We start from the raw sequence: 22,506 nt of genomic DNA, 5'->3' as shown, positions 1-22,506 counted from the left end.
GGTTCCTGCCTTTGGCTACATAAAATTGGTGTGTAGAAGGTTAATCAGTGTGTTATGGGCGCCACAGTAGCTGATATTTGCTTTAAAGTATAAATCGCAATAGAAAAACCTTAAGTAAACCAATATTCATTGGTGGCTGATTAGAAACACCATAAGCCTATGGTGATAGGCTGATGGAAACACGTCCCTCGACCATTTATAGCGTTATTAAAGGGCACCACAAAAGCCTTGTGGGAGCTCTATGCCCACACACACAAACTGCAGCCTTCCTTATAGTTCTAGCGAAGCTACCGCGCCCCCAAACCATGGATTAACTAACGCCAACTACATGTTCTGAATCATTCTTTGATTCCCCTCTTCATTCCCCCAATTTATTGAACCGAAACGGATGTAGATAGCGCCATCTCTCGGCAAAATAAATCGTTTTTTTCCCAATTTAGGCAGTATTTCAATTTTGACGTCATGGACCACGTGATATTTGGTCCAATTTTCTTACATAACTTCCTGTTAAGGATAGTAGTTGCTGCTAGGGGGCGTTTGGAACATGCATGCCTTATCTTTTTGGGGGAACGAACTTTCCCTAGCATTAGTTAATCCATGCCCAAACCTCTGGTGGCGCCCTTGACGAAAAAACCCCTTCTGATCCCCCCTTTGTTGACGTCACTGGTTCCTCTGTTTTCTTTCTGGACACTTTAAAAGACATTCTGCGTATAAGAAAGTCCTATTTTGTAATGCAGTCTATTTTTTTCAGTGTAATGGTTTAATATCAAACATGAAAGAAGTGAGAATGACAATTTTATTTGCGATAAATGAGAAACTGGACGAAATTGAGCGGCTCAATGGGGTCATTAAGGAGTTGGAAAGCGAAATCAAGGATCTGATGGTTTGTAACATTCTTCATTTTCATTGTCGATGTGAAAGAGAATCGGGTTAAAAGTATTAGTTCAATTATTGTTATTTGTTTATAACGTAGGAGGAAAATGGAATACACGAAAGAGCCGACATTGAACGCGTGAAATCAGAACCTGTTGAAAATGATTTAGGACTGAATGAACAGGAATTATCTCATCCTGTTCTGATAAATCAACAAACAGAAGAACAAATACAAAGGTATGTAAAGCAAAAAACCAATGAGAACTTGTCCACGAGGGCGGAGCTAAAACTAGCTTTTGCTTATGCTAAGCTAAGCGGGGCTGTCAGCTCCACCCCTCGACTACGGGAGCATCTAGTGTCATTTGTTTAAACTCGGCTATGGTTAAGTTTAAGCTCAAGTATAATATTTTATTTGACTGACTAATTCGCGCCCATAAAACTTGATTCGTTAAGCCTTGCCCTGAGAATCGTGAATAAAATCAGAAGTATATAATGCTTCGAGGGAGAAGTGGGGTAATTGTAACATGATTCTTCCCAACATATCATTTTATATTTGGAGCAAGGTTACTATTAAACCAAATCACACGCGTTAAATAGTTCCCTCATCATTACTCTATTAGTGCTTAACTATTTGCCAAGGCGCATGCGCTTGTGGTCATTTTTGTCCCACGTCAAGACAATCAAGGTTTGTGCAGGGATTTAGCAAATACCAAACAGTTATAGAATTCACCCCACGTTGCGATGCCCATCTGAAGTTTGTTGAGCAGGAAAGCAAATGTTCAAAAAGGGGTCCTTCGCCTGGGAAGAATCATGTTACTAGTATAACTAAAGAGTGTCATCCTTTTTCTATTATCCCCTTCTGATAAAATGAGTTTTATTGCTGTTGCTATATCAGTTTTGACGATTTCTTATTTGGATAGTTCGCAAAGTATACCAGCTGAGATTACCAACAACATTTACCAAAGTCCGCTTAAAGTGGAAGCCACGAACCTCGAGCAATTTGGGATAGGTATGGTGTCACATTATCGTAATTCTGACACGCAACCTGATGTAGTTCCAGTTTGATGAAACTATTAGGGTTATTTTTTCGTTTTGATCATCAAGGTTCGTTGGTAAAAGCCGAAGGTGCTTGCAATATTGAAGGCACGCTGACTGAAGAAGACATTAAGGAAGAATCACCTGAATGTGACGCGGAGATTGGCAAAGGAGACACGTCCCAAACTAAAACTACCTCAAAAAATGCGCGTTTTACAACGCGAATTATGAAACTATGTATTCCTAAACTCAAATGCCGTGACGGTGTTCCTTTACTTAACCTTGAGGGCGAAGCGCAGTTCGAAATGTCTCCTGTCCCAAGGACAGATTCGCCTCCCGAGAACAATCTTAGCGTTAACAATTCTTATCCCAAATCACGAATTTCTTCGGCCAAGAGAGGAAATGAGAGAATAGCAACTCGATCCAAGAAATTGTGCCTTGAAAAACATGGGGAATTGTCGTCGATTGACGCAAATAAGGAAAGCGATTCTCAGGAAGAAGCCCTTGAGGAGAATCTTGATGATAACCAGTCCAAAAACACCTCGACCGATTCAAAGAAAACTGATAATAGACAAAATGAAACTGTGAAACTGTGCTTGCCAAGCGATTTAGCAAAAGAACCGATTGAAGTTGAAAATAATACTTCAGTGTCCGGCTCCAATACACCCGAAAGTAGCTCGTCAAGTAGTTCCGAAAGTAATACAACTTCTGCCAGTTCGGGAATTGGTAAGTCATTTCACGCTTAGGGTCAGCAACGATTTTCGGGACTGGAACATAAGACTCAAAAATCGTCAAAATTGAGCCACTTACGGTAGAAACCTCACCAAAAACAGAGGATGTTTCGAAATTTTCTAGTGGTAGTTCCCCTAACAGGTTTTTTAACCCCGTCCTTTCTAACCCTGATTACTTTCTGTCTTCCCTGGGATTTTTCAACCTCATCCTCAATCTTTAGCATGTTAAATCTTAAGTTTCTAAAAATTTTGTCTCATTTAAATTAATACGTTTTTAACTTTAAATTTAAACGGAAAATTGTCCCTGCGAATAATATTAAGCTCAAAACTTGGGTACTTAAATTCAGCGGTTCAGACTGAGCTCCGTGGCCACCGGACGAGACAAAATTCCCTTTTAAAAATGCAGGTACCCGGCCGTCCTTGGTGTCTTAAGGAGCCCAAGCAAACGTTGCTCAGATTGATAAGACCTTAGTGCTTTACTCCCAATGGTCTTTGAAACTGTGAATAATTTCATCTAAAGAATATTTAAGAGAACTTTAGCAGTTATCGAATATTTGTAAGTGGTTAATCGGTTCTTGAGGTAGTGTCGAAGGAACCGCGTCACCGAATAATTGTCCTTCGCGTGCTAGGAGGTTCTATACGAGGCGTTGCGAATATATCGTGTAGCTCACCTATGGCCCACCTCAAGGCGCTGAATCAGTGCCTTGTCGATTCCAGACTGGTGCTCAGCTGTCTGGATCTGCTGGGCTCTTTGGCTGCCCGCAACAAGGTTCAATTGCTGTGGGTGCCAGGGCACTGCGGATACCTGGGCAATGAGAGGGCTGATATGTATGCCAAAAGGGGGGCTGAGGCGAAGTTCTTCGGACCAGAGCCTGCGGTTCCCATCCCCCATGGCATCATTCGCCATAGGATTCACTGCCGGATGTCTGCACTTCAACTGCAGCTCTGGCTTGACATGGATGGACAGAGACAGGCCAAGGAGTTTGTCCCGGGTCCTTCTATCACTAGGGCAAAGGAACTGCTTGCCCTCACCAAAAACAAAATTAGGCTGGTCACCAGTCTCCTCACTGGACACTGCCGGCTGAATAGACACCTGCACTTATTGGGCATCGTTGATGACCCACTCTGTAGGTTCTGCCGGGAGGTAGAGGAAACCTCCTCCCATATCCTCTGTAGCTGCGACTACCTCGCGGCCATGAGGTTCGAGCATTTCGACATGCATACTATGGAACCTCACCAGTTCTCTACTGTCTCGGCCAATCGGATTCTCCGATTCATCGAGGCGACAGGACTCTTCGTAGTCTAACAAGCTCGGGGCGCACAATATACCCTTGGTATCGGTGCTCGGCGCGGCGACGCGCCACCCCCTTCAACAATAACAATAATAACACCTATGGCCCAAGATGCATACTTTGTGTGTGAAGCCTTACCGCTTTTGGTCTTACTGATAATGAAATATGAAACTATCTATTATTGAAAATGTAATGGACACCATTTGTAATGCATTGAAAATTACTTAATGTATGGGGAAACAAGGATTTTAAAGAGAAAATGGTGTTAAGGTAAACATCCTTGAGATTTGGGTTGAGCTTTTCGGAAAAATAATGTTAAAGTCGTTGCTAACTATCCAAGACGATTTCTTTTCTTCTGACTCAATCGTTGCAATAAGTAAATCGCGATTTTGTCACATACACCGCTTACACTGAGTGACTACCTTCCTCGGAGAAGTGGCCATCATATCCTAAAATTATGATATCCGACTTATCGAAAATTTTCCACTTTCTCCACCATCATATTCTGCTCAAAAGGGTAACGCCAGTCCAAGTGCTTAATTTGGAGTTGCGTTTTAACGAATTGCAGTTCTTTGCATTTAAACTCGATCACCTAGAAACAAACCAGAAGAGAGGACATTATAACGTCTTTTAATAATGGCAGTCATCATTTTCCCTTCCAATATATTTTATAAACATATATATATTGCAATAGACTAAAACCTTAAATATTTTCTTAATAATTAATAACCATTAGTTTCCACTCTCAGATGGGTAAAATCTTCGGAGATAGTCATCTCGATTCGGAGCGGTATTAATTTTGTTTTCCGAACTTCTGTTTTCTTTAACTTGGTGTAATTTTAGTACTCGGCATGACCGGTTTTATCAAGTGCTATTGAACAGTTTGATTCAAAGTGTGACAAATTTCAATTTGCTTGCTTTCTGAAGTAAAATCCGAGAAGCAGCGTTCAACTCTTTGCAAATATACTGTAATGAGTAATTTTCCACCCTATACCCAAAATTCCTCTTTCCAGTATTTTTCCTCTGTAAGCGGACAGCTCTCTTGATAAACATGTTTACTACTTTTTTGCCCTATAATAATGACGTAGGAGAAAAACCCTTTTTGGGTTTGGGACCCAGGTGAAAAAGAAGAGAGCTGGCTGAGAGGGGATAAAAAAACACTTCTTCTTGAGACTTCGATGGAGAAAGACATGTTAATAAAATTTCTAAACTTTTAACTATTTTATCCCGAGCGATATTTTATTCCCTCGGAAGATTATTTTTTGTAACTAAAGTGCGCGCTTGTGCCTATGTCCAAGACTGCCTGTTACAAAATGGTGGAGGCGCGGGGCAGGCCATAATATACCGACGTGTGTGCCTACTCCGAAGATACCCTTAACCCGAAGTCTACAGATGACTCCAGGAAGAAGAACCGACGCTCCCGTTCCGGCGAACGACGTTTTCCGTTCCGCCTAACAAAGTTTCCCGTTCCGGCGGACGACGCTTTCCGTTCCGCCTAACGAAGTTTCCCGTTCCGGCGAACGACGCTTTCCGTTCCGCCTAACGAAGTTTCCCGTTCCGGCGAACGACGCTTTCCGTTCCGCCTAACGAAGTTTCCCGTTCCGGCGAACAACGCTTTCCGTTCCGCCTAACGAAGTTTCCCATTCCGGCGAACGACGATTTCCGTTCCGACGATCGACTAACGACGCTTTCCGTTCCCGACGATCGAATAACGACGCTTTCCGTTCCCGACGATCGAATAACGACGCTTTCCGTTCCCGACGATCGAATAACGACGCTTTCCGTTTCCGACGATCGAATAACGACGCTTTCCGTTCCCGACGATCAAATAACGACGCTTTCCGTTCCCGAAAATCGGCCTACGACGCTTTCCGTTCCCAAAAATCGGCCAACGACGCTTTCCGTTCCCGAAAATCGGCCAACGACGCTTTCCGTTCCCGAAAATCGGCCAATGACGCTTTTCAACCGCAGGGCCCGTGGCCTCAAACCAATAGGATTATAAAGTGCTTAATGAATTAGAAGAACTGTGACTGAACTATACTTCTATTATCGCAAACCTTCAAGAATTCACCCGTGAAGATCGCAGTAAGAGTGAAATAACTTCCTTAAAATTTTATTTTATTAGTCCTGGTTTTCCCTATTTATATTTGTGTAAAAATGTCTGATACCGAGGAAATAACTGTTAGTGTCAGGGAATATCGGGCTCTTAATTCAACTATCCAATCCCTTATGGATGCCCAACAAAAACAGGCCGAGATGATGCAGCGTCTTCTTGACGCTCAGGCGGCAGGACCTACCCGCTCCTTGCCAGCCGAGTACGGAGTTTCTCCTCGCGCCAGTAATTCGCCGAATAATCGCAGGTGGGATGTTGTAAACCCTGAAAACCCTATTCAGTTTCCTGACCAAAGAGATAGGCGTAGACGAGAGTCCGATTCCCTTGCCGATAATAGAGACTCAGTCTCCCATAGTACATTGGATGCAGCTGCTCTAAGGGACGTCCAAATAGCAGTACCCAAATTCGGGTCAAATACGCGTGATCCCTTAAGATTTCTAGATGAAGTAGAACGCTATATGCGTGTTAAGCAAATTTCTAGGGAGAGTATCCTGGGTTACATGACCATTATGTTAGAAGGAAATTCTGGCCTTTGGTGGGATCGAGAACGAGATTCCGTCCACGAGTGGCATGAATTTCGTGGTAAATTTTGTAGGGCTTTTATGGGACGAGATTTTAAACGGCATATTGACTCTAGAATTAACGAGAGAAAACAAAAGCCCCATGAACGCGTTTTAGACTACGTTCTTGAAATCGAACGTCTTTGTAGACAGCTAGACCCCTATATGAATTCTAATGATATCGCGGATAGAGTCTTAAATGGATTAAATCCACACCTTTTAAGGGATATGCGTTTACCATTAGAGCATTCCTTAACAGACGTCCAGGAGGCGGCCCAAGAAGCCGAATACTTATTAGAACAATGTAAGAGATATGATTCTCAATTTCGCAATAACCCAACACCAAATTTGGGTCAATATCGCAATAATACTCGCTTAAATTCCAACTGGACAAAGTCTACTAAGGAAAGCTCCTCCCAAAATAGCAAACAAGCACCTTCTATTCAAAATACCCAGAACGATAGCTCTAGTTCTATAGCTAACCCTTCTGGCAATCCGCGCCATTGCAGTAAATGCCAGAAGCCAGGACATACATCTTCTGTTTGCCGCAAAACTAGGCGTAAGGGCAATGCCCAATCTCAGGGCGACAAACCTCAAAAAACACCCGCTGCATCTTTTGTTAGCCATTCCCTAAACGAACCCCTGATTGCGCCACGAGATGAGCTTGAGGGAGACTCGGGGCTCTGGGAAGAACTAACTGAACTGGAGGTTTCTAATTTGGTAAAAAAGAACAGCGATTCGACCTTGATCGAGCCACTATTAGCTGTTGTAATTCGCAAAACCACGCACGTCCGAAAGTTCCCGTTACAATAGGAGCTTGGGTGGGCTCTGCTGTTATTGACAATGGGGCTGATTTATCCCTCATATCTAGTAAAGTTTATGAAGCCGCGAAAAGCAATAAACAGACCCTTATTGAGTACACTGGTTTAGATGTCGGAGCCGCCAATAAGTCCAAGTTCCAAATCTTGGGACAGACCACCTTCCTCGTGCGTATTCACGATAAGACTTGGCAGTGGAAATTTATGGTAGCTGATGATACAGAGTCTGACGTTCTCTTGGGATGGGATTTTAGCTTACATACGGGACTTCATGCTAAACCCCACTCTCTTAAGTTCGTGTTCGGGGATGAAACTCAAGAATACCCCTTAGTTTCATACGATACCTCATTTGGATCTCGCTATTGTGGAGCTGTAGTTCAGGATCCACCCCTTGTTTGTGAAGCTAGCACAACTGTTAGTGTTAATGACCAACCCAAGGTCCTTCCAGCTAGCGAACCCTTACGGACACCAGAAGAAATTGAATGTCTAGCAAAAATTGACCTTTTAGTTAGCGATTACTCTGATGTTTTCTCAGACAAAGCTGGGCGAACCAACGTTGTGAAACATGTGATCAAGCTGTCTTCTGATGTCCCTTTTAAATCTCGCCCTTACCCTCTATCCCCACAGAAACGTGAGATACTAAAACCTATGATAGACCAAATGCTTTCCAATGGTATTATCCGTCCTAGTAGCTCTCCTTATTCGTCTCCATTTCTGCTCATTGCAAAGAAAAACAACATGGGCGAAATTACAGGTTTTAGGGGTTGTGGGGATTTCAGAAAACTGAATAGCATGACCATTCCCGACGTTTACCCGATTCCCCTGATACGGCCACAGCTGGACCGATTATTAGGAAGCAAATATTTTTCAGTTCTCGATCTGAAAGATGGTTTTTGGCAAATCGAATTGGAGGAATCTAGTAAAAAGTATACAGCTTTTGTCACTCATTTCGGACTTTTCGAGTTTAATGTAATGCCCTTTGGCTTAATAAACGCCCCAGCCACTTTTCAGCGTTGCATGGAGCATATCTTTCGCGATATGTTAACCATAAACATCGAATTATATTTCGATGATCTTTTAGTTAAGTCACGTAGTCTTAGCGACCATTGTGTTGACTTACACGCTATTTTCCAAAGATTGCGGGAGACTGGTCTTACATGCAAACGCTCTAAATGCTATTTCCTCCAGCTCGAAGTGTTGTACTTAGGTTTTAAGGTTAGCCAACAAGGTATTTCTACCGTGCCATCCAAGAATCTAGCGATCATGGATTATCCCACTCCGACGAATGTCAAAGAGGTTCGCTCGTTTCTTGGTTTAGTAGGTTGGTATCGTGAGTTTATAGAAGACTTCTCTGATCTCGCTTTGCCATTAACCAACCTAACAAAAACTACAAAGAACGCAAAAATCAAATGGTCTCCGGAATGTCAAACAAGTTTCGATTCCCTAAAGACATGTCTATTGGAGCCGCCAATTCTTGCCTATCCGGACTACTCTTTGCCTTTTGTTCTGCGAACTGATGCTAGCTTAACTGGTCTTGGATGTGTTTTATATCAATTAACCCAGGACGGTCGGCAGCAAGTAATTTCCTTTGGTAGCAAAAAACTCAAGGACGCAGAAACGCGGTATCACGCTACAGAGCGCGAGCTTTTGGCGGTTGTCTGGGCATGTAACAAGTATAGGCATTATATAGATTGCGTGAAGTTTACCCTAATCACGGATAACAGCGCTTTGCAATGGTTAGCAAAGATGCGAAATTCAACGTCAAAACTCACTCGTTGGGCAGTTGAACTCCAAGAGTTCAATTTCACTGTCATTCATAGAAAAGGTAGCGAAAACATAGTTGCAGACGCGCTTTCACGCAACCCTATCCAAACGACTGACGACCATCTCACAAATTCAGAGCGATTTGACGAAATTTCTAGCTGCATTAGCCCTTCCCAATCTAGCCCTGTAAACATCAGCGTGGTTTCCCTTGACCACTCATCTACTACTCAGGTTGACCTTCTGAGGGACCTCAAGGCCTTGGCCAGTGCGCAGGACCAAGACCCTAAATTAAAGGCAATGAAAACCTATCTAGCCAACGGAGCTCTGCCTCCGCAAGTAAAACTAGCACGTAAAATTAAGGCCAAATCCAATCGCTATTGCTTAGCTGACGAGGGCGTATTGTATAGGTTGCTTGAAAGTCGCCCATGCAAACATATGGCGCGAATTGCGGAACCCATCGCGTGGAGACCCGTTATACCCCGTACTTTTCGTCCTGCGGTGTTGTATGAATTACATGATCACCCAACAGCAGGTCATTTGGGTTATGAAAAAACCCTCTATCGCTTGCGTAACACGGCTTATTGGGATGATATGGCTTCTGACTGCAAGGCTTATGTAAATTCTTGCGAAACCTGCCAGAAATATAAGAAATATAAGATTAGCAACACTAAACCTTCTGGTCTTTTGTCCACGATCATACCCACTAGCCCTTGGGAAGTCATTGGCGCGGATTTGATGGGTCCATTACCAACAAGTACAAAGCGCAATACTTGTTTGTTGGTGGTGGTAGATCACTTTTCCAAGTATGTTGAATTGTTTGCCTTGAGAGCGGGAACGTCTAGTGTTATTGCCCGAAAGCTTTCGGATGAAATCTATACGCGTTATGGCGTACCGCGTCTTTTAATAGTAGACAATGGCAAGCAGTTCAACTCCAAACAGTTCATCGCTGCTTGTGGTGATTGGGGTGTCAAAATTAATAACACCACACCTTATCACCCGCAAAGCAACTTTACTGAGACTGCTAATCGCACTATCAAGACTATGATAGCTTCGTACGTTGGTGACGCTCACCAAACCTGGGACGCTAATTTACCCGAATTCGCTTTAGCTATCCGCTCCTCTGTTAATGCTTCAACTGGTTATAGTCCGCATTTCATGCTTACTGGCAGAGAGATGAGTCTTCCTTTGCAGCGCGTCTTAGCGAAATCTGACAATACAGAACCCACTCCTATAGCCCAATACGTTGACGAATTAAAAGAAAAGGTCGCGGTCAATGAAAACGTCCTGTCTGCTCGCGCCAAGGCTCACGACACACAAAAACACGCGTACGATAAGGGTCATCGCCATATTACTTATGACGTTGGCGATAAAGTATGGTTGAAAACGCACCACTTGTCAAATAAAAGCGAGCGGTTTACAAAGAAGTTGGACCCGAAGTGGGAAGGGCCATTTACTATTCAGAAAATCATTTCCGAACTGGATTATGTCCTAGTTGGTAAACGGGATGGGAAAATTTTAGATGTAGGTACCCATCACGTTTCTCACCTCAAGCCTTATCGTGAGCGTAATTATTCTCCTAGTTCCGAATCGGATACACGAACCCCCGCTTGAACTTTAAGTCCCGCCCCATGCGCTACAACGAGGCTTAACAGTGAATCTCAAGGCGTTAGGTCTAGAGCTCATCGTTCTCATGTGTCCAATGACGTAAAAACTAATGACCCTGTTTCACCCCCACTGCGTCCAAAACGCTTAACCAAACCAATTAAACGATATCCCAATTAAAAAGTATGTTAAATTTTGGCTATGACTATTATTATTATTGTAATTACTTGTTTTAAAATGTTTTCATTGTTTGGATAACTTTGTATTCCTTTATACTGTAAAAAAAAAAATTTATTTTACGCGTTACTAGATACTGTCATTTTTTTTTTGTGTTCGCGTTACTCAATGCTGTAATTTTTTTTCTTATTGTACGCGTTACTACATGCTGTATTTTTTTTATTATTCTTATTTTAGGCGTTCCTACATTCTGTACGCGTTCCTCTTTGGCTATGTTATAATTTTGTTCTAGACACTGTGATTTTGTTTATTGACGCTTTATTGGTCATTATTGATTCTTTCAAGTTATAATCAATTTCAGGGAGGGGGAGTTGTAATGAGTAATTTTCCACCCTATACCCAAAATTCCTCTTTCCAGTATTTTTCCTCTGTAAGCGGACAGCTCTCTTGATAAACATGTTTACTACTTTTTTGCCCTATAATAGTGACGTAGGAGAAAAACCCTTTTTGGGTTTGGGACCCAGGTGAAAAAGAAGAGAGCTGGCTGAGAGGGGATAAAAAAACACTTCTTCTTGAGACTTCGATGTAGAAAGACATGTTAATAAAATTTCTAAACTTTTAACTATTTTATCCCGAGCGATATTTTATTCCCTCGGAAGATTATTTTTTGTAACTAAAGTGCGCGCTTGTGCCTATGTCCAAGACTGCCTGTTACAATTCTCCTGAATATAACAGTGATCTTGAACGTCACATGGTACTGAAGAAATACGCTTCAAACTTGATCAGTGTGACCATACTAGCTCTGAGAACGGTTCTTTGATCAGACACCAACATGATTTAACTGCTATGAGATCGACCTTGTTAGGCTTTCATCTTCCAAAAATCGCGAATGTGGGAGACACAGACTCCCTGCCGGAAAATCAGGCCGAAAAATTCCGCTTTAAAGTTAGATGAAAACTAATCTTGGGCAAAAAGCCGCTAATCTATGCTAATTTTCAGTCGTTGTGGTTGTAACATATTTAAATGTGTTGGACGAAACGTTCACACTTTTTATGTTATTTTTAAGATTCTCCATAATTTGAACTGTAGCACTTGAATAATGACACAAACCCTTAAAATGATCCCTTTCCCAAGGATCTTCACTCTTATCTTATCATCACTGGTGCTTATTTCGGCCCAAAATACTTTGGCAATAGAGAGGGGGTGCCCGAATAAATTGGAAATTGGTAACGATTTGATCATCCATCAGCGCATTCACAGTGGTGAAAAACCCTTCAAATGTGATCAGTGTGACTATGCTACTGCCCGTAAGTGTACTTTAATCGCACATCAATGCATTCATAGCGGTGAAAAAACCCTTCAAATGTCATCAGTGTGATTATGCCAGCACGCACAAGAGTAGTTCAATAATATATCAACGAGTTCACAGTGGTGAAAAACCCTTCAAATGTGATCAGTGCGACTATGGTAGTAATCGTGCGAGTAATTTGATCATACATAAACGCATTCACAATCGTATTGACAGTGCTGAAAACCCTTCAAATGTGATCAGTGTGATTAGGCCAGCACGATGAAGAATCATTTGATCTGTCATCAACGCATTCACAGTGGCGAAAAACCCTTCAAATGTGATCAGTGTGACTTTGGAAGCACTCGGAAGAGTAGCTTGATTGCACATAAACACATTCATAGGATAGGTACATACATATCGGGCTGTTTAACAAAGTTTCTTTAGATAATGTAATGTTCAATGCACATTAATGTTTAATTACAATTGTCTGCAAAGATTTAACGGCTCGGGCTGGATCGAAATTAAAATTCACACTAAGGCATAAAGCAGATTGTGCGTTGTCTCTAAATAGAGACTCGGACAGTTCTATAAGTTTAATTAATCGAATCAGGGGGAAAGCTTCCATTCCCGCTCCTTGATCGAACCTGATGACATCACTGCAAATATATTCAACAGTCATAGTTTGTGCACCTCCTAGGTTCACGTGGAATATCATTGAAACAAATAATATAGAATCTGTTTATAAGTCTATTTTTATTACCATAGAATGTTTTTTTTTTTTTTTTGAAGTTTCCACAATTTCAAAGCATATATTAGGTTAGGAATCATCAAAATTGTCGCTAAGCTTAACTTTACCGTTGAATTCATGGTTGTGTTTTTTCACTAGTTTGTAGGTGTTATCATGCACCTACAGAGGTTTAATGGCAGAATATGGCTGTTCATATTGTCACGTATATTTTATTGTACGTTTATTATGGGGAAGTTTGCATTCTGTATTACGCGAGTGTCTTACGAGGGATCAAGTTTGAATCTTCCACGTTCTCAACGCATGTATTAGGTTTGGTAAGGTCAAACCTTTGGAAACCGCTGTTTCGACTCGGACATCGATTATTGTTTCTGAACTTGTTTTGTTTGCCTTTGTGTTTTTTTAAGCCTAAGCATAACCTGTTATATCAATTGCCTTTGAACATCAAAATGTTTGTGACGCGAGTTGATATCAAATGAAGTATTAATTTGTTTCCTTTCTGTAGGAAAATCCAAGAAAAAATGTTCAACTCGATACAAATATTCACCTGAAAATAAAAGGGAGCTTGAACGTGGTCACATTCGGAAGGATACCAAAGAAAAACGCTTCAAATGTGATCAGTGTGACTTTGCAAGTACGCGGAAGACTGATTTGATCAGACATCTATGCATTCACAGTGGTGAAAAACCCTTCAAATGTGATCAGTGTGACTTTGAATGTACGCGGAAGACTGATTTGATCTGTCATCAACGCATTCACAGTGGTGAAAAACCCTTCAAATGTGATCAGTGTGACTATGCGTGCAAGAACAAGAGTAATTTGAACAAACATCAACGCATTCACAGTGGTGAAAAATTCTTCAAATGCGATCAGTGTGATTATGCGTGCATGCAGAAGAATGCTTTGATCAGCCATCAACTCATTCACAGTGGTGAAAAACCCTTCAAATGTGATCAGTGTGACTATGTAAGTACGCGGAAGGATGGTTTGATCAGGCATCAACGAATTCACAGTGTTGACAAACCCTTTAAATGTGATCAGTGTGACTATGCAAGTGCGTGGAAGATTAATTTGATCATCCATCAACGAATTCACAGTGGTGAAAAACCCTTCAAATGTGATCAGTGTGACTACGCAAGTGCGCGGAAGAGTAATTTGACCAGACATCAACATATTCACAATTGTAAAAAAACCCTTCAAATGTGATCGGTGTGACTATAAAGGTACGCAGAAGGTTCATTTGATCATACATCAACGAATTCATAGCGGCGAAAAACCCTTCATATGTGATCAGTGTGATTATGGCAGCACGCAGAAGATTAGTTTGATCAGACATCGACGCATTCATAGCGGCGAAAAACCCTTCAAATGTGCTCGGTGTGACTATAAATGTGCACAGAAGATTAGTTTGATCAAACATCAACGCATTCATAGCGTTGAAAAAACCCTTCATATGTGATCAGTGTGATTATGGATTCACGCAAAAGAGTAATTTGACCAGACATCGACGTTATAATCACATGGACTAATAAAATGGATTGTAGTTAAGCATACCCAGCAATTTAAAACTTGGAAAGAACCATTTCAAAAAGTGTTAATTGCGCAACGTGTTTTCATTTTCGTTTCACACATTACCGTTCTTGACAACTGTAGTAGATGCTCACTAACAAAATGTTTTCGATCATAGAAAAATTATTAAAAACTAAAAAACCAATCGTGACGGAAGAGTCACAGGGCAGGCCACATGGTTTTACAAAATTGTGGAATGTAACAAGCCTAACGTCTTAACGGAAAACTGGTAGTAACACGATGTTTGTGTTAGTTATTTATAAAACCTTCACGACAATATTTAATGTAACCTTTTTTTAAAAAAAATATAATTAACAATATTTAATATGACAAATGGTGTATCAGTAATTATATCTTCACTATTAAAGAATTATATTTTTACCATAATAATTGATTAATGATAATTTGCTTCTTTCCTTACTTACTTCGTCATCACTTCTTATCGTATTATAAAATTGTGAAATGTAACTAGCCTAATGTCTTAACGGGAAACTGGTAGTAATACTATGTTTGTGTTAGTTATTTATAAATCCTTCACCAACAATATTGAATATAGCCCTTTATTTGACTATAATTAACAATATTTATATTAAAAATGGAATATCATGTTCGCTATTAAAGAATAAAAATGTTACCCTAATAATTGATTAATATGTTATTGCATTGAATCTTAATTTGCTTCTTTAATAACTTCATCTTTGTCATCACTTCTGTTGCTAGTTGGTTTCAGCAGAAACATCAGGAGAGACAGCAAAATTGTCGCTAAGCTTAACTTTACCCTTGAATTCGTACTTCTGTTTTTTCACTACTTTGTAGGTGTTATCATGCACCTACAGAGGTTTAATGGCAGAATATGGCTGTTCATATTGTCACGTGTGTTTTATTATACGTTTATTATGGGGAAGTTTGCATTCTGTATTACACAAGTGTCTAACGTGGGATCAAGTTTGAATCTTCCACGTTCTCAACGCAGTGGCGGCTTAAGTCAAGTGGAGGCCCCAAGCGGTAACCATTTTGGGGCCCCCAAACTCAAGATATTAAAATTAAATAGTAGTTGTAAGATGGAATTTATATAAGAAGGCCTAAAATAGCGTCCGGTGCGCGCGTGATAGTCGACAATCCCCCCTTAATGGGTGGGGGGGGGTGGATAAGGAGCCGGGACTTAGAATTTTATCTTATATCGTTTTTTTGGGGCGCCTGAGAGCGCTCCGAGATGGCTTCAAATTTACGTGTTACGTCATCGCTCTAGCTCGGATGACCGAATGTAGTTGCTCCGAATGAAAGACAAAAGTTTTTTCAGAGCGGTTTTGTGACGTCTTCAGGCGCTCCGTCTCTAGACTCGAAGCGGTTGGGATCAATCCGGAAGTGAGCGACTGGGTCATTGTAAGACGCGCCTGTTGTAATATTAGTTCCGAAATAATCACGAATACTCTTCTTTAAGTTTAAAAATGAAAATTTTAATGTTTCGTGAGGAAGTACATCCTTCCACTCGCGCTCTTCTTTTTCTTCTACCTTTCTTTCTTCAAAAAAAAACTAGCTTCAATACAAAAAAGGGGTATGGGGAGAGCGTGACTCAGAAAACTTTCCATTCCATAAGGGAGAACGTTTTTCTCTCCCAAAACCCCGCGACCTCCGTGAAGTGGGGTTTTTGGTCCTTTCGACCACCCTACACGTTTTTCAGGAGTCTTAAAATCCATCTACACTCTTATGGTTGCAACAGCGCCGCCGTCTCGGAGCAGCTCGTTTTTACCGCAAAGAAAAACGCTACATGTTTTCCACCATCTATTTCTTTTACCTTTTCGTTAAGCCTTGGTTTGGTTTTTGGAACTCACGAAATCATTGGTGTATAGTACACTTGATTCGATTTAGAAACAATTACAGAACGAACGATTTTCACATAGATACACATATTCAAAATCCATCAAGATAAGTTCAAAACCTTTAACTTACTTCTTCATGACAATTATAGGCAACCGTCGTAAAGTTACAGCAAAGTGGAGAGAAAGGCGGAGAGAGAATCGGTATAGGCAGCCGTGATCCATGCGTTGTGAAAACGGGGTTAAATATACGGTACACCGCGGCGCCTGAGCGCAGCTTTCTCGCGCATAGTTAACGTAGGGGATGACAGAGATAAGGCGAGGAGGTCAATCCACCATGCACAAAGGATGAGCGTCCTAAAACTAAACGTACCGAAAAATGTTTTTACTACCCCCCTATTTTCCCATTTTTCGGCGGAATTTATAAAGCGCGTTTCTATCTCCCTCTCTCTCTCTCTCTTTGGTTTCGGCACCGCGGCCAGCCTCCATTTTCTGTTTTCTTTGCTCGAGGTTTGCTTTTTCTCTAGTCGGAATCATTCGCGTCCGTATAACCTATCCCCATGGGATCCAATGGGAAAGCCCAGAGCAATGACGGGCATGAAAGGGGTGGGGCTTACTTGCCCACTGACACCGGCGTAAGAGTAGAAGCGTAAAATCTCGCGACTTCTTATATAAATCCCTTCTTGGTAAAATACTGAAAGGGAAAATATTCGTCATTTATTTCCATTTAAAACTAGTAAGGGGGGTTTTCAAAGGCGCGTGTTGAGGATATTTTTTAGCGAGAAGCGGACCACGCGATTTTTTTTTCTCGCTAAGAAATTTTCTTTTTCTCGCTATCGCTTGCGCTAGCGATACTTTTTTGCAAACCGTTTTCATGTGCGCGATAAACGTGCACAGAGAGATCGTTAAGCCTAATTTTTCAGTAAATGTTTTACATTCGTTTTCTAAATAGTAAACATTTTAGCTGAAGAAAAACACCTATATCACAAAAAAACCTACTATTCATCTCCATTTTCGTCGCTTCATCCATCCATTTATTCTCTTTAAATCTGTGTCCATAAGCTCCATATAATGTCTCTTTTTTCTAACTAAATCTATCAATTTTTCTTTCTTTTCATCTAAAACTCCTTTATTCTCAGCTCGAATTAGTCATATAATTAATTGTTTACCCATTTTTATATTCACTTTTAAAACTCGGAATAATTAGGCTTAAAACGTAAGACTTTTAAGTCTCGCGCTGCACTTAAAACACGCGCCGAAGTTTTCGACGCTCCTATTGGCTATGAAAAATATGACATCACAAACATTAAGCGAGAAAGAAAAACGCTTAGCGAGAATATCTAATTGAATCTGATCGGAGCGGGTAGCGATTTTTTTCCCCGCTCGCGGTTTTTACTCGCACCCGCAAAAAATATCGCTTTAATGAAAACGGTTGCTCGCGGAGCGGGTGCGAGAATTTTTAATTTTTTCTCGCACCCGCTCGATTTTTACCCTCAACACGCGCCTTTGAAAACGCACCTTTAGTCTCCTCCATTTTTTACTTCGAAAAAAAAAAAAATATTGTTAATGGAAGAAAATTAATTCTGCTTAATTCAGGGCCCCATGCATCCCGGGGCCCCAAGCGGCCGCTTAGTCCGCTTACCGTTAAACCCGCCACTGTCTCAACGCGTATATTAGGTTTGGTAAGGTCAAACCTTTGGTAACCGCTATTTCGACTCGGACATCGGTTATTGTTTCTGAACTTGTTTCGTTTGCCTTTGTTTTTAAGCCTAAGCATAACCTGTTATATCACTTGCCTTTGAACAATGAAATGTTTGTGACGCGAGTTGTTTGATATCATATGAAGTTTTAATTTATTTCCTTTCTCTAGGAAAATCCAAGAAAAAATGTTCAACTCGATACAAATGTTCACCTGAAAATGAAAGGGAGCTTGAACTTGACATTCGAAAGGATACCAAAGAAAAACGCTTCAAATGTGATCAGTGTGACTATGGTAGCAAGAATAAGAGTAATTTGATCACACATCAACGCATTCACACTGGAGAAAAACCCTTCAAATGTGATCAGTGTGACTATGGTAGCAAGCGCAAGAGTACTTTGATCACACATCAACGCATTCACACTGGAGAAAAACCCTTCAAATGTGATAAGTGTGGCTATGCTAGTGCGTGGAAGAGTGATTTGATCAGCCATCAGCGCATTCACAGTGGTGAAAAACCTTTCAAGTGTGGACAGTGTGATTATGCCAGCGCGTGGAAGACTAGTTTGATCAGACATCAAGGCTTTCACAGTAGTGAAAAACCCTTCAAATGCGATCAGTGTGATTATGCTTGCCCGCGGAATTGTGATTTGTTCAGACATCAACGCATTCACTGTGGTGAAAATCTCTTCAAATGTGATCAGTGTGACTATGGATTCACGCAGAAGAGTAATTTGATCAGACATCAACGTAATAGTCACTTGGACTAATAAAATGGATTGTATTTAAGCATACTCACTAATTTAAAACTTGGCAGGGTTCGTACGGAACCTGGATAACCTTGAAAACCTGGATAAGTCAGGGATATGGAAAATAGCGGAAAAAGTCAGGGATTTAAAACATTTTCCTAAAAAGTCAGGGATATGTCAGGGATTTCGTTTGGTATATCAAACCATGCTTCGAGCAATGCTAAATATGAGCCAGGTGTGAAAAGTGGGCTCTGGTAAATACCTTAAAATGGTCAGGGATATTGCGAAAATTTGGTCAGGGATAACCTGGAAAAGTCAGGGATTTTGAATGTAAAAATTTCGTACGAACCCTGCTTGGAAAGAACCATTTCAAAATGTGTTAATTCGCAACGTGTTTTCATTTTAGTTTCACATATTACTGTTTTTGACAACTGTAGTAGTTGCTCACTAACAAAATGTTTTCGTTCATAGAAAAATTATAAAATTTAAAAAACCTATCGTGATTCGTGACGGAATAGTCACAGGGCAGGCTACACGGTTTTACAAAATTGTGGAATGTAACAAGCCTACCTAAGCTGGTAGTAATACGATGTTTGTGTTAGTTATTTATGAAACCTTCACGACAATATTTAGTGTAACCCTTTTTTTAAAGTATAATTAACAATATTTAATATGACAAATGGTATATCAGTAATTATATCTTCGCTATTAAAGAATGATATTTTTACCATAATAATTGATTAATCATAATTTGCTCCTTTTCTTACTTTAACTTCGTCATCACTTCTTGTGCTAGTTAATTTCAGCAGAAACAGGAGAGACAGCAAGATTGTCGCTAAGCTTAACTTTACCGTTGAATTCATGGTTGTGTTTTTTCACTTCTTAGTAGGTGTTATCATGCACCTACAGAGGTTTAATGGCAGAATATGGCTGTTCATATTGTCACGTATATTTTATCATACCTATATTATGGGGAAGTTTGCATTCTGTATTACACAAGTGTCTAACGTGGGATCAAGTTTGAATCTTCCACGTTCTCAACATTTTGCAAAAGTGTCTCGATTAACCACTAGCGTAGGTGTAAATGCGCGTGTATGCAAAATTTTATGCAATTTAAACGACGGAAAGACAAGATATATTGGAATTAGTAACTTTAAATTTAATGTCATTTAACTTGATGTAATTTCAAAAATAAAAGTTTTTCACAATTTTGTTGTAATCTTTGAAATGTTGTCTTTCGGTTTGTAAAGTCTTGAAATTTTTTATTTGAAACACTTGCTTGGAAATGAGCAGAAACTAAACGCATATGAAAAACCCCTCCCCCCTTCCCAAGTTGGCTTTAGCTCGACCTTAAGCCTAAGCATAAACTGTTATATCAATTGCCTTTGAACATTGAAATGTTTGTGATGCGAGTTGTTTGATATCGTATGAGGTTTTAATTTATTTCCTTTCTGTAGGAAAATCCAAGAAAAAATGTTCAACTCGATACAAATGTTCACCTGAAAATGAAAGGGAGCTTGAACTTGACATTCGAAAGGATATCAAAGAAAAACGCTTCAAATGTGATCAGTGTGGCTATGCAAGTGCGTGGAAGGATGATTTGATCAGACATCAACGCATTCACAGTGGTGAAACACCTTTCAAGTGTGAACAGTGTGACTATGGTAACAAGAACAAGAGTAATTTGATCAAACACAAACGCATTCACAGCGGCGAAAGACCCTTCAAATGTGATCTGTGTGATTATGCCTTCACGCAGAAAATTAATTTGATCACACATCAACTCATTCACAGTGGTGACAAACCTTTCAAATGTGATCAGTGTGACTATGCAAGTACGACAAAGAATGGTTTGATCAGACATCAACGCATTCACAGTGGTGACAAACCCTTCAAATGTGATCAGTGTGACTATGCAGGTGCGCGGAATGATGATTTGATCAGACATCAATGCATTCACACTGGTGAAAAACCCTTTAAATGCGATCAGTGTGATTATGCCTTCACGCAGAAAATTAATTTGATCACACATCAACTCATTCACAGTGGTGACAAACCCTTCAAATGTGATCAGTGTGATTATGCCTTCACGCAGAAAATTAATTTGATCACACATCAACTCATTCACAGTGGTGACAAACCCTTCAAATGTGATCAGTGTGGCTATGCAAGTACGACGAAGAATGGTTTGATCAGACATCAACGCATTCACACTGGTGAAAAACTATTTATATTTGATTAGGCCCACATTCAGCCTCGAACAGCGTGGGAAATAAGGCGGTGGGCGCCGGTGGCACAGGGCAAATGACCAGTTTAAAAATTGCCTGGACCAGTTTAAAAATTGCCTGGACCAGTTTAAAAATTAAATCGGAGGGGGGTCAGTGGTCCACGGGACCACTAAGGAAATTCAAGGGTAGCCAGAGTCCTATTATTATCTCTCAACTATTTCAATTACCCACTTCTTTAGTTTAGCAAACGCCGCGCCCTGGTCAATGGTCATGGACCAGTTTATTTATTCCAGGCCAGGGGGGTCGCTGGCCCAATGTCCAGTTTTAAAAAAATCCTTATTTCCCACCATGGCCTCGAACCACTCAGCATGGCTGACGGAAATACGTCACTAGTCGCTTCGTTGATCACGTGTTTTAATTATAATCAATGATTTAGACAGAAATTATGTTTAAAATGATAATTAGGGTTAAGAAAAAGAACCTTGGATTGTTTATATTGTTCGTCGTTATAAGTGCGGCGTTTTACTTCACTCGCGGTCGTGATTACGTCATGATGAAATTTCAACCAATGACCGAAGAGGATGATTTTGAATCTGATGATGTGGTTTATTACTCTATGGAGAATGATGATGATTATTTACCTTTAAATTTTCCCACGGAAATTATTGAATATGAAGAAAAATTTAAAGTTCAAAAGGATGTTTTGTATCAGGTGATTTTGGAGTCAGTTTAATGACGTGGAGTATTTTGAATTATACGAATATGTACGCGTTCGACTAGTGTATTTAATCAGAATTAGTAAAATAATAAATTGCGTTAAACACCTTGATAACGCAAAAATTAAATTTCGTAATTAAATTAATGAACTTCTTCGGATGTTACGTTACATGTATGCTTGTTATTTATGCACAGTCGATTAAGCCTTATACACCCGTAACATTTAAGCTTCGTTTAGCAAGTAATTTGGACAAATAAAATTCTTATGTTTGAACATTTTTAGACTGTAGGTGTACTATAATAATAATAATCTTTATGTTATTTTAACACACAAGAAATCAGACCAGTGTTAACGAAGATATTGTGTGAGTAATTATCTATTGAGTTTACAGTTTTGTTATTGCAAATTAATTTTTATTTATCAACTTTAAGACTTCGAAACCTTTTGGTATAATCTATGGCCAGGGATAAATTCAATTTTAGAAGCAGGAATGGAGAACGGTTAGTATTTACTTCAGTCCGACTAATAGCCCAGTATAGACCCCTCCCTCCAACACGTAACGAAAATTTTAAATTATTCTATTGGTTCAGTTAAACTACGTTTTGATGACGTTGCTGATGGGGGCGTCGAAAAATACGTAATTCCGTTTTGCCTCTATCTCTATGACCCGACTTTTCTTTCATACCCCCCATCCCGGGGAAGGGGGTCCGGGGCTTTGACGCGCG

At 40.3% G+C, this 22,506-nt stretch overlaps 1 protein-coding gene across 1 annotated transcript; it reads left to right on the top strand.

Annotated features, from left to right (window-relative positions):
* The first annotated feature begins 787 nt into the window (after nucleotides 1-787).
* LOC149621119 (uncharacterized) lies at nucleotides 788-15,708 on the top strand. Its single transcript, XM_089854705.1, has 5 exons — nucleotides 788-883; nucleotides 974-1,110; nucleotides 1,794-1,882; nucleotides 1,978-2,634; nucleotides 13,507-15,708. Exons 1-5 carry the CDS (start codon nucleotides 788-790, stop codon nucleotides 14,205-14,207), a joined length of 1,680 nt encoding a protein of 559 aa, XP_089710831.1. The 3' UTR covers nucleotides 14,208-15,708.
* Nucleotides 15,709-22,506: the final 6,798 nt, after the last annotated feature.

Source organism: Phalangium opilio, unplaced genomic scaffold (genome assembly GCF_054372755.1).
Source record: "Phalangium opilio isolate 3A_F unplaced genomic scaffold, DU_Popi_V2 ptg000209l_1, whole genome shotgun sequence".
Lineage (NCBI taxonomy): Eukaryota > Metazoa > Arthropoda > Arachnida > Opiliones > Phalangiidae > Phalangium > Phalangium opilio.
Note: the sequence above shows the minus strand (reverse complement) of the source record. Positions and strands in the feature narration are given on the sequence as shown.

What these genes read in the sequence shown, in the direction of transcription:
- LOC149621119 (XM_089854705.1), top strand. Translation starts at nt 788, where the DNA reads ATGACAATTTTATTTGCGATAAATGAGAAACTGGACGAAATTGAGCGG. An exon ending in GCGAAATCAAGGATCTGATG is followed by an intron (nt 884 to 973) that starts GTTTGTAACATT and finishes TTTATAACGTAG; the next exon opens with GAGGAAAATGGAATACACGA. An exon ending in ACAGAAGAACAAATACAAAG is followed by an intron (nt 1,111 to 1,793) that starts GTATGTAAAGCA and finishes TTATTTGGATAG; the next exon opens with TTCGCAAAGTATACCAGCTG.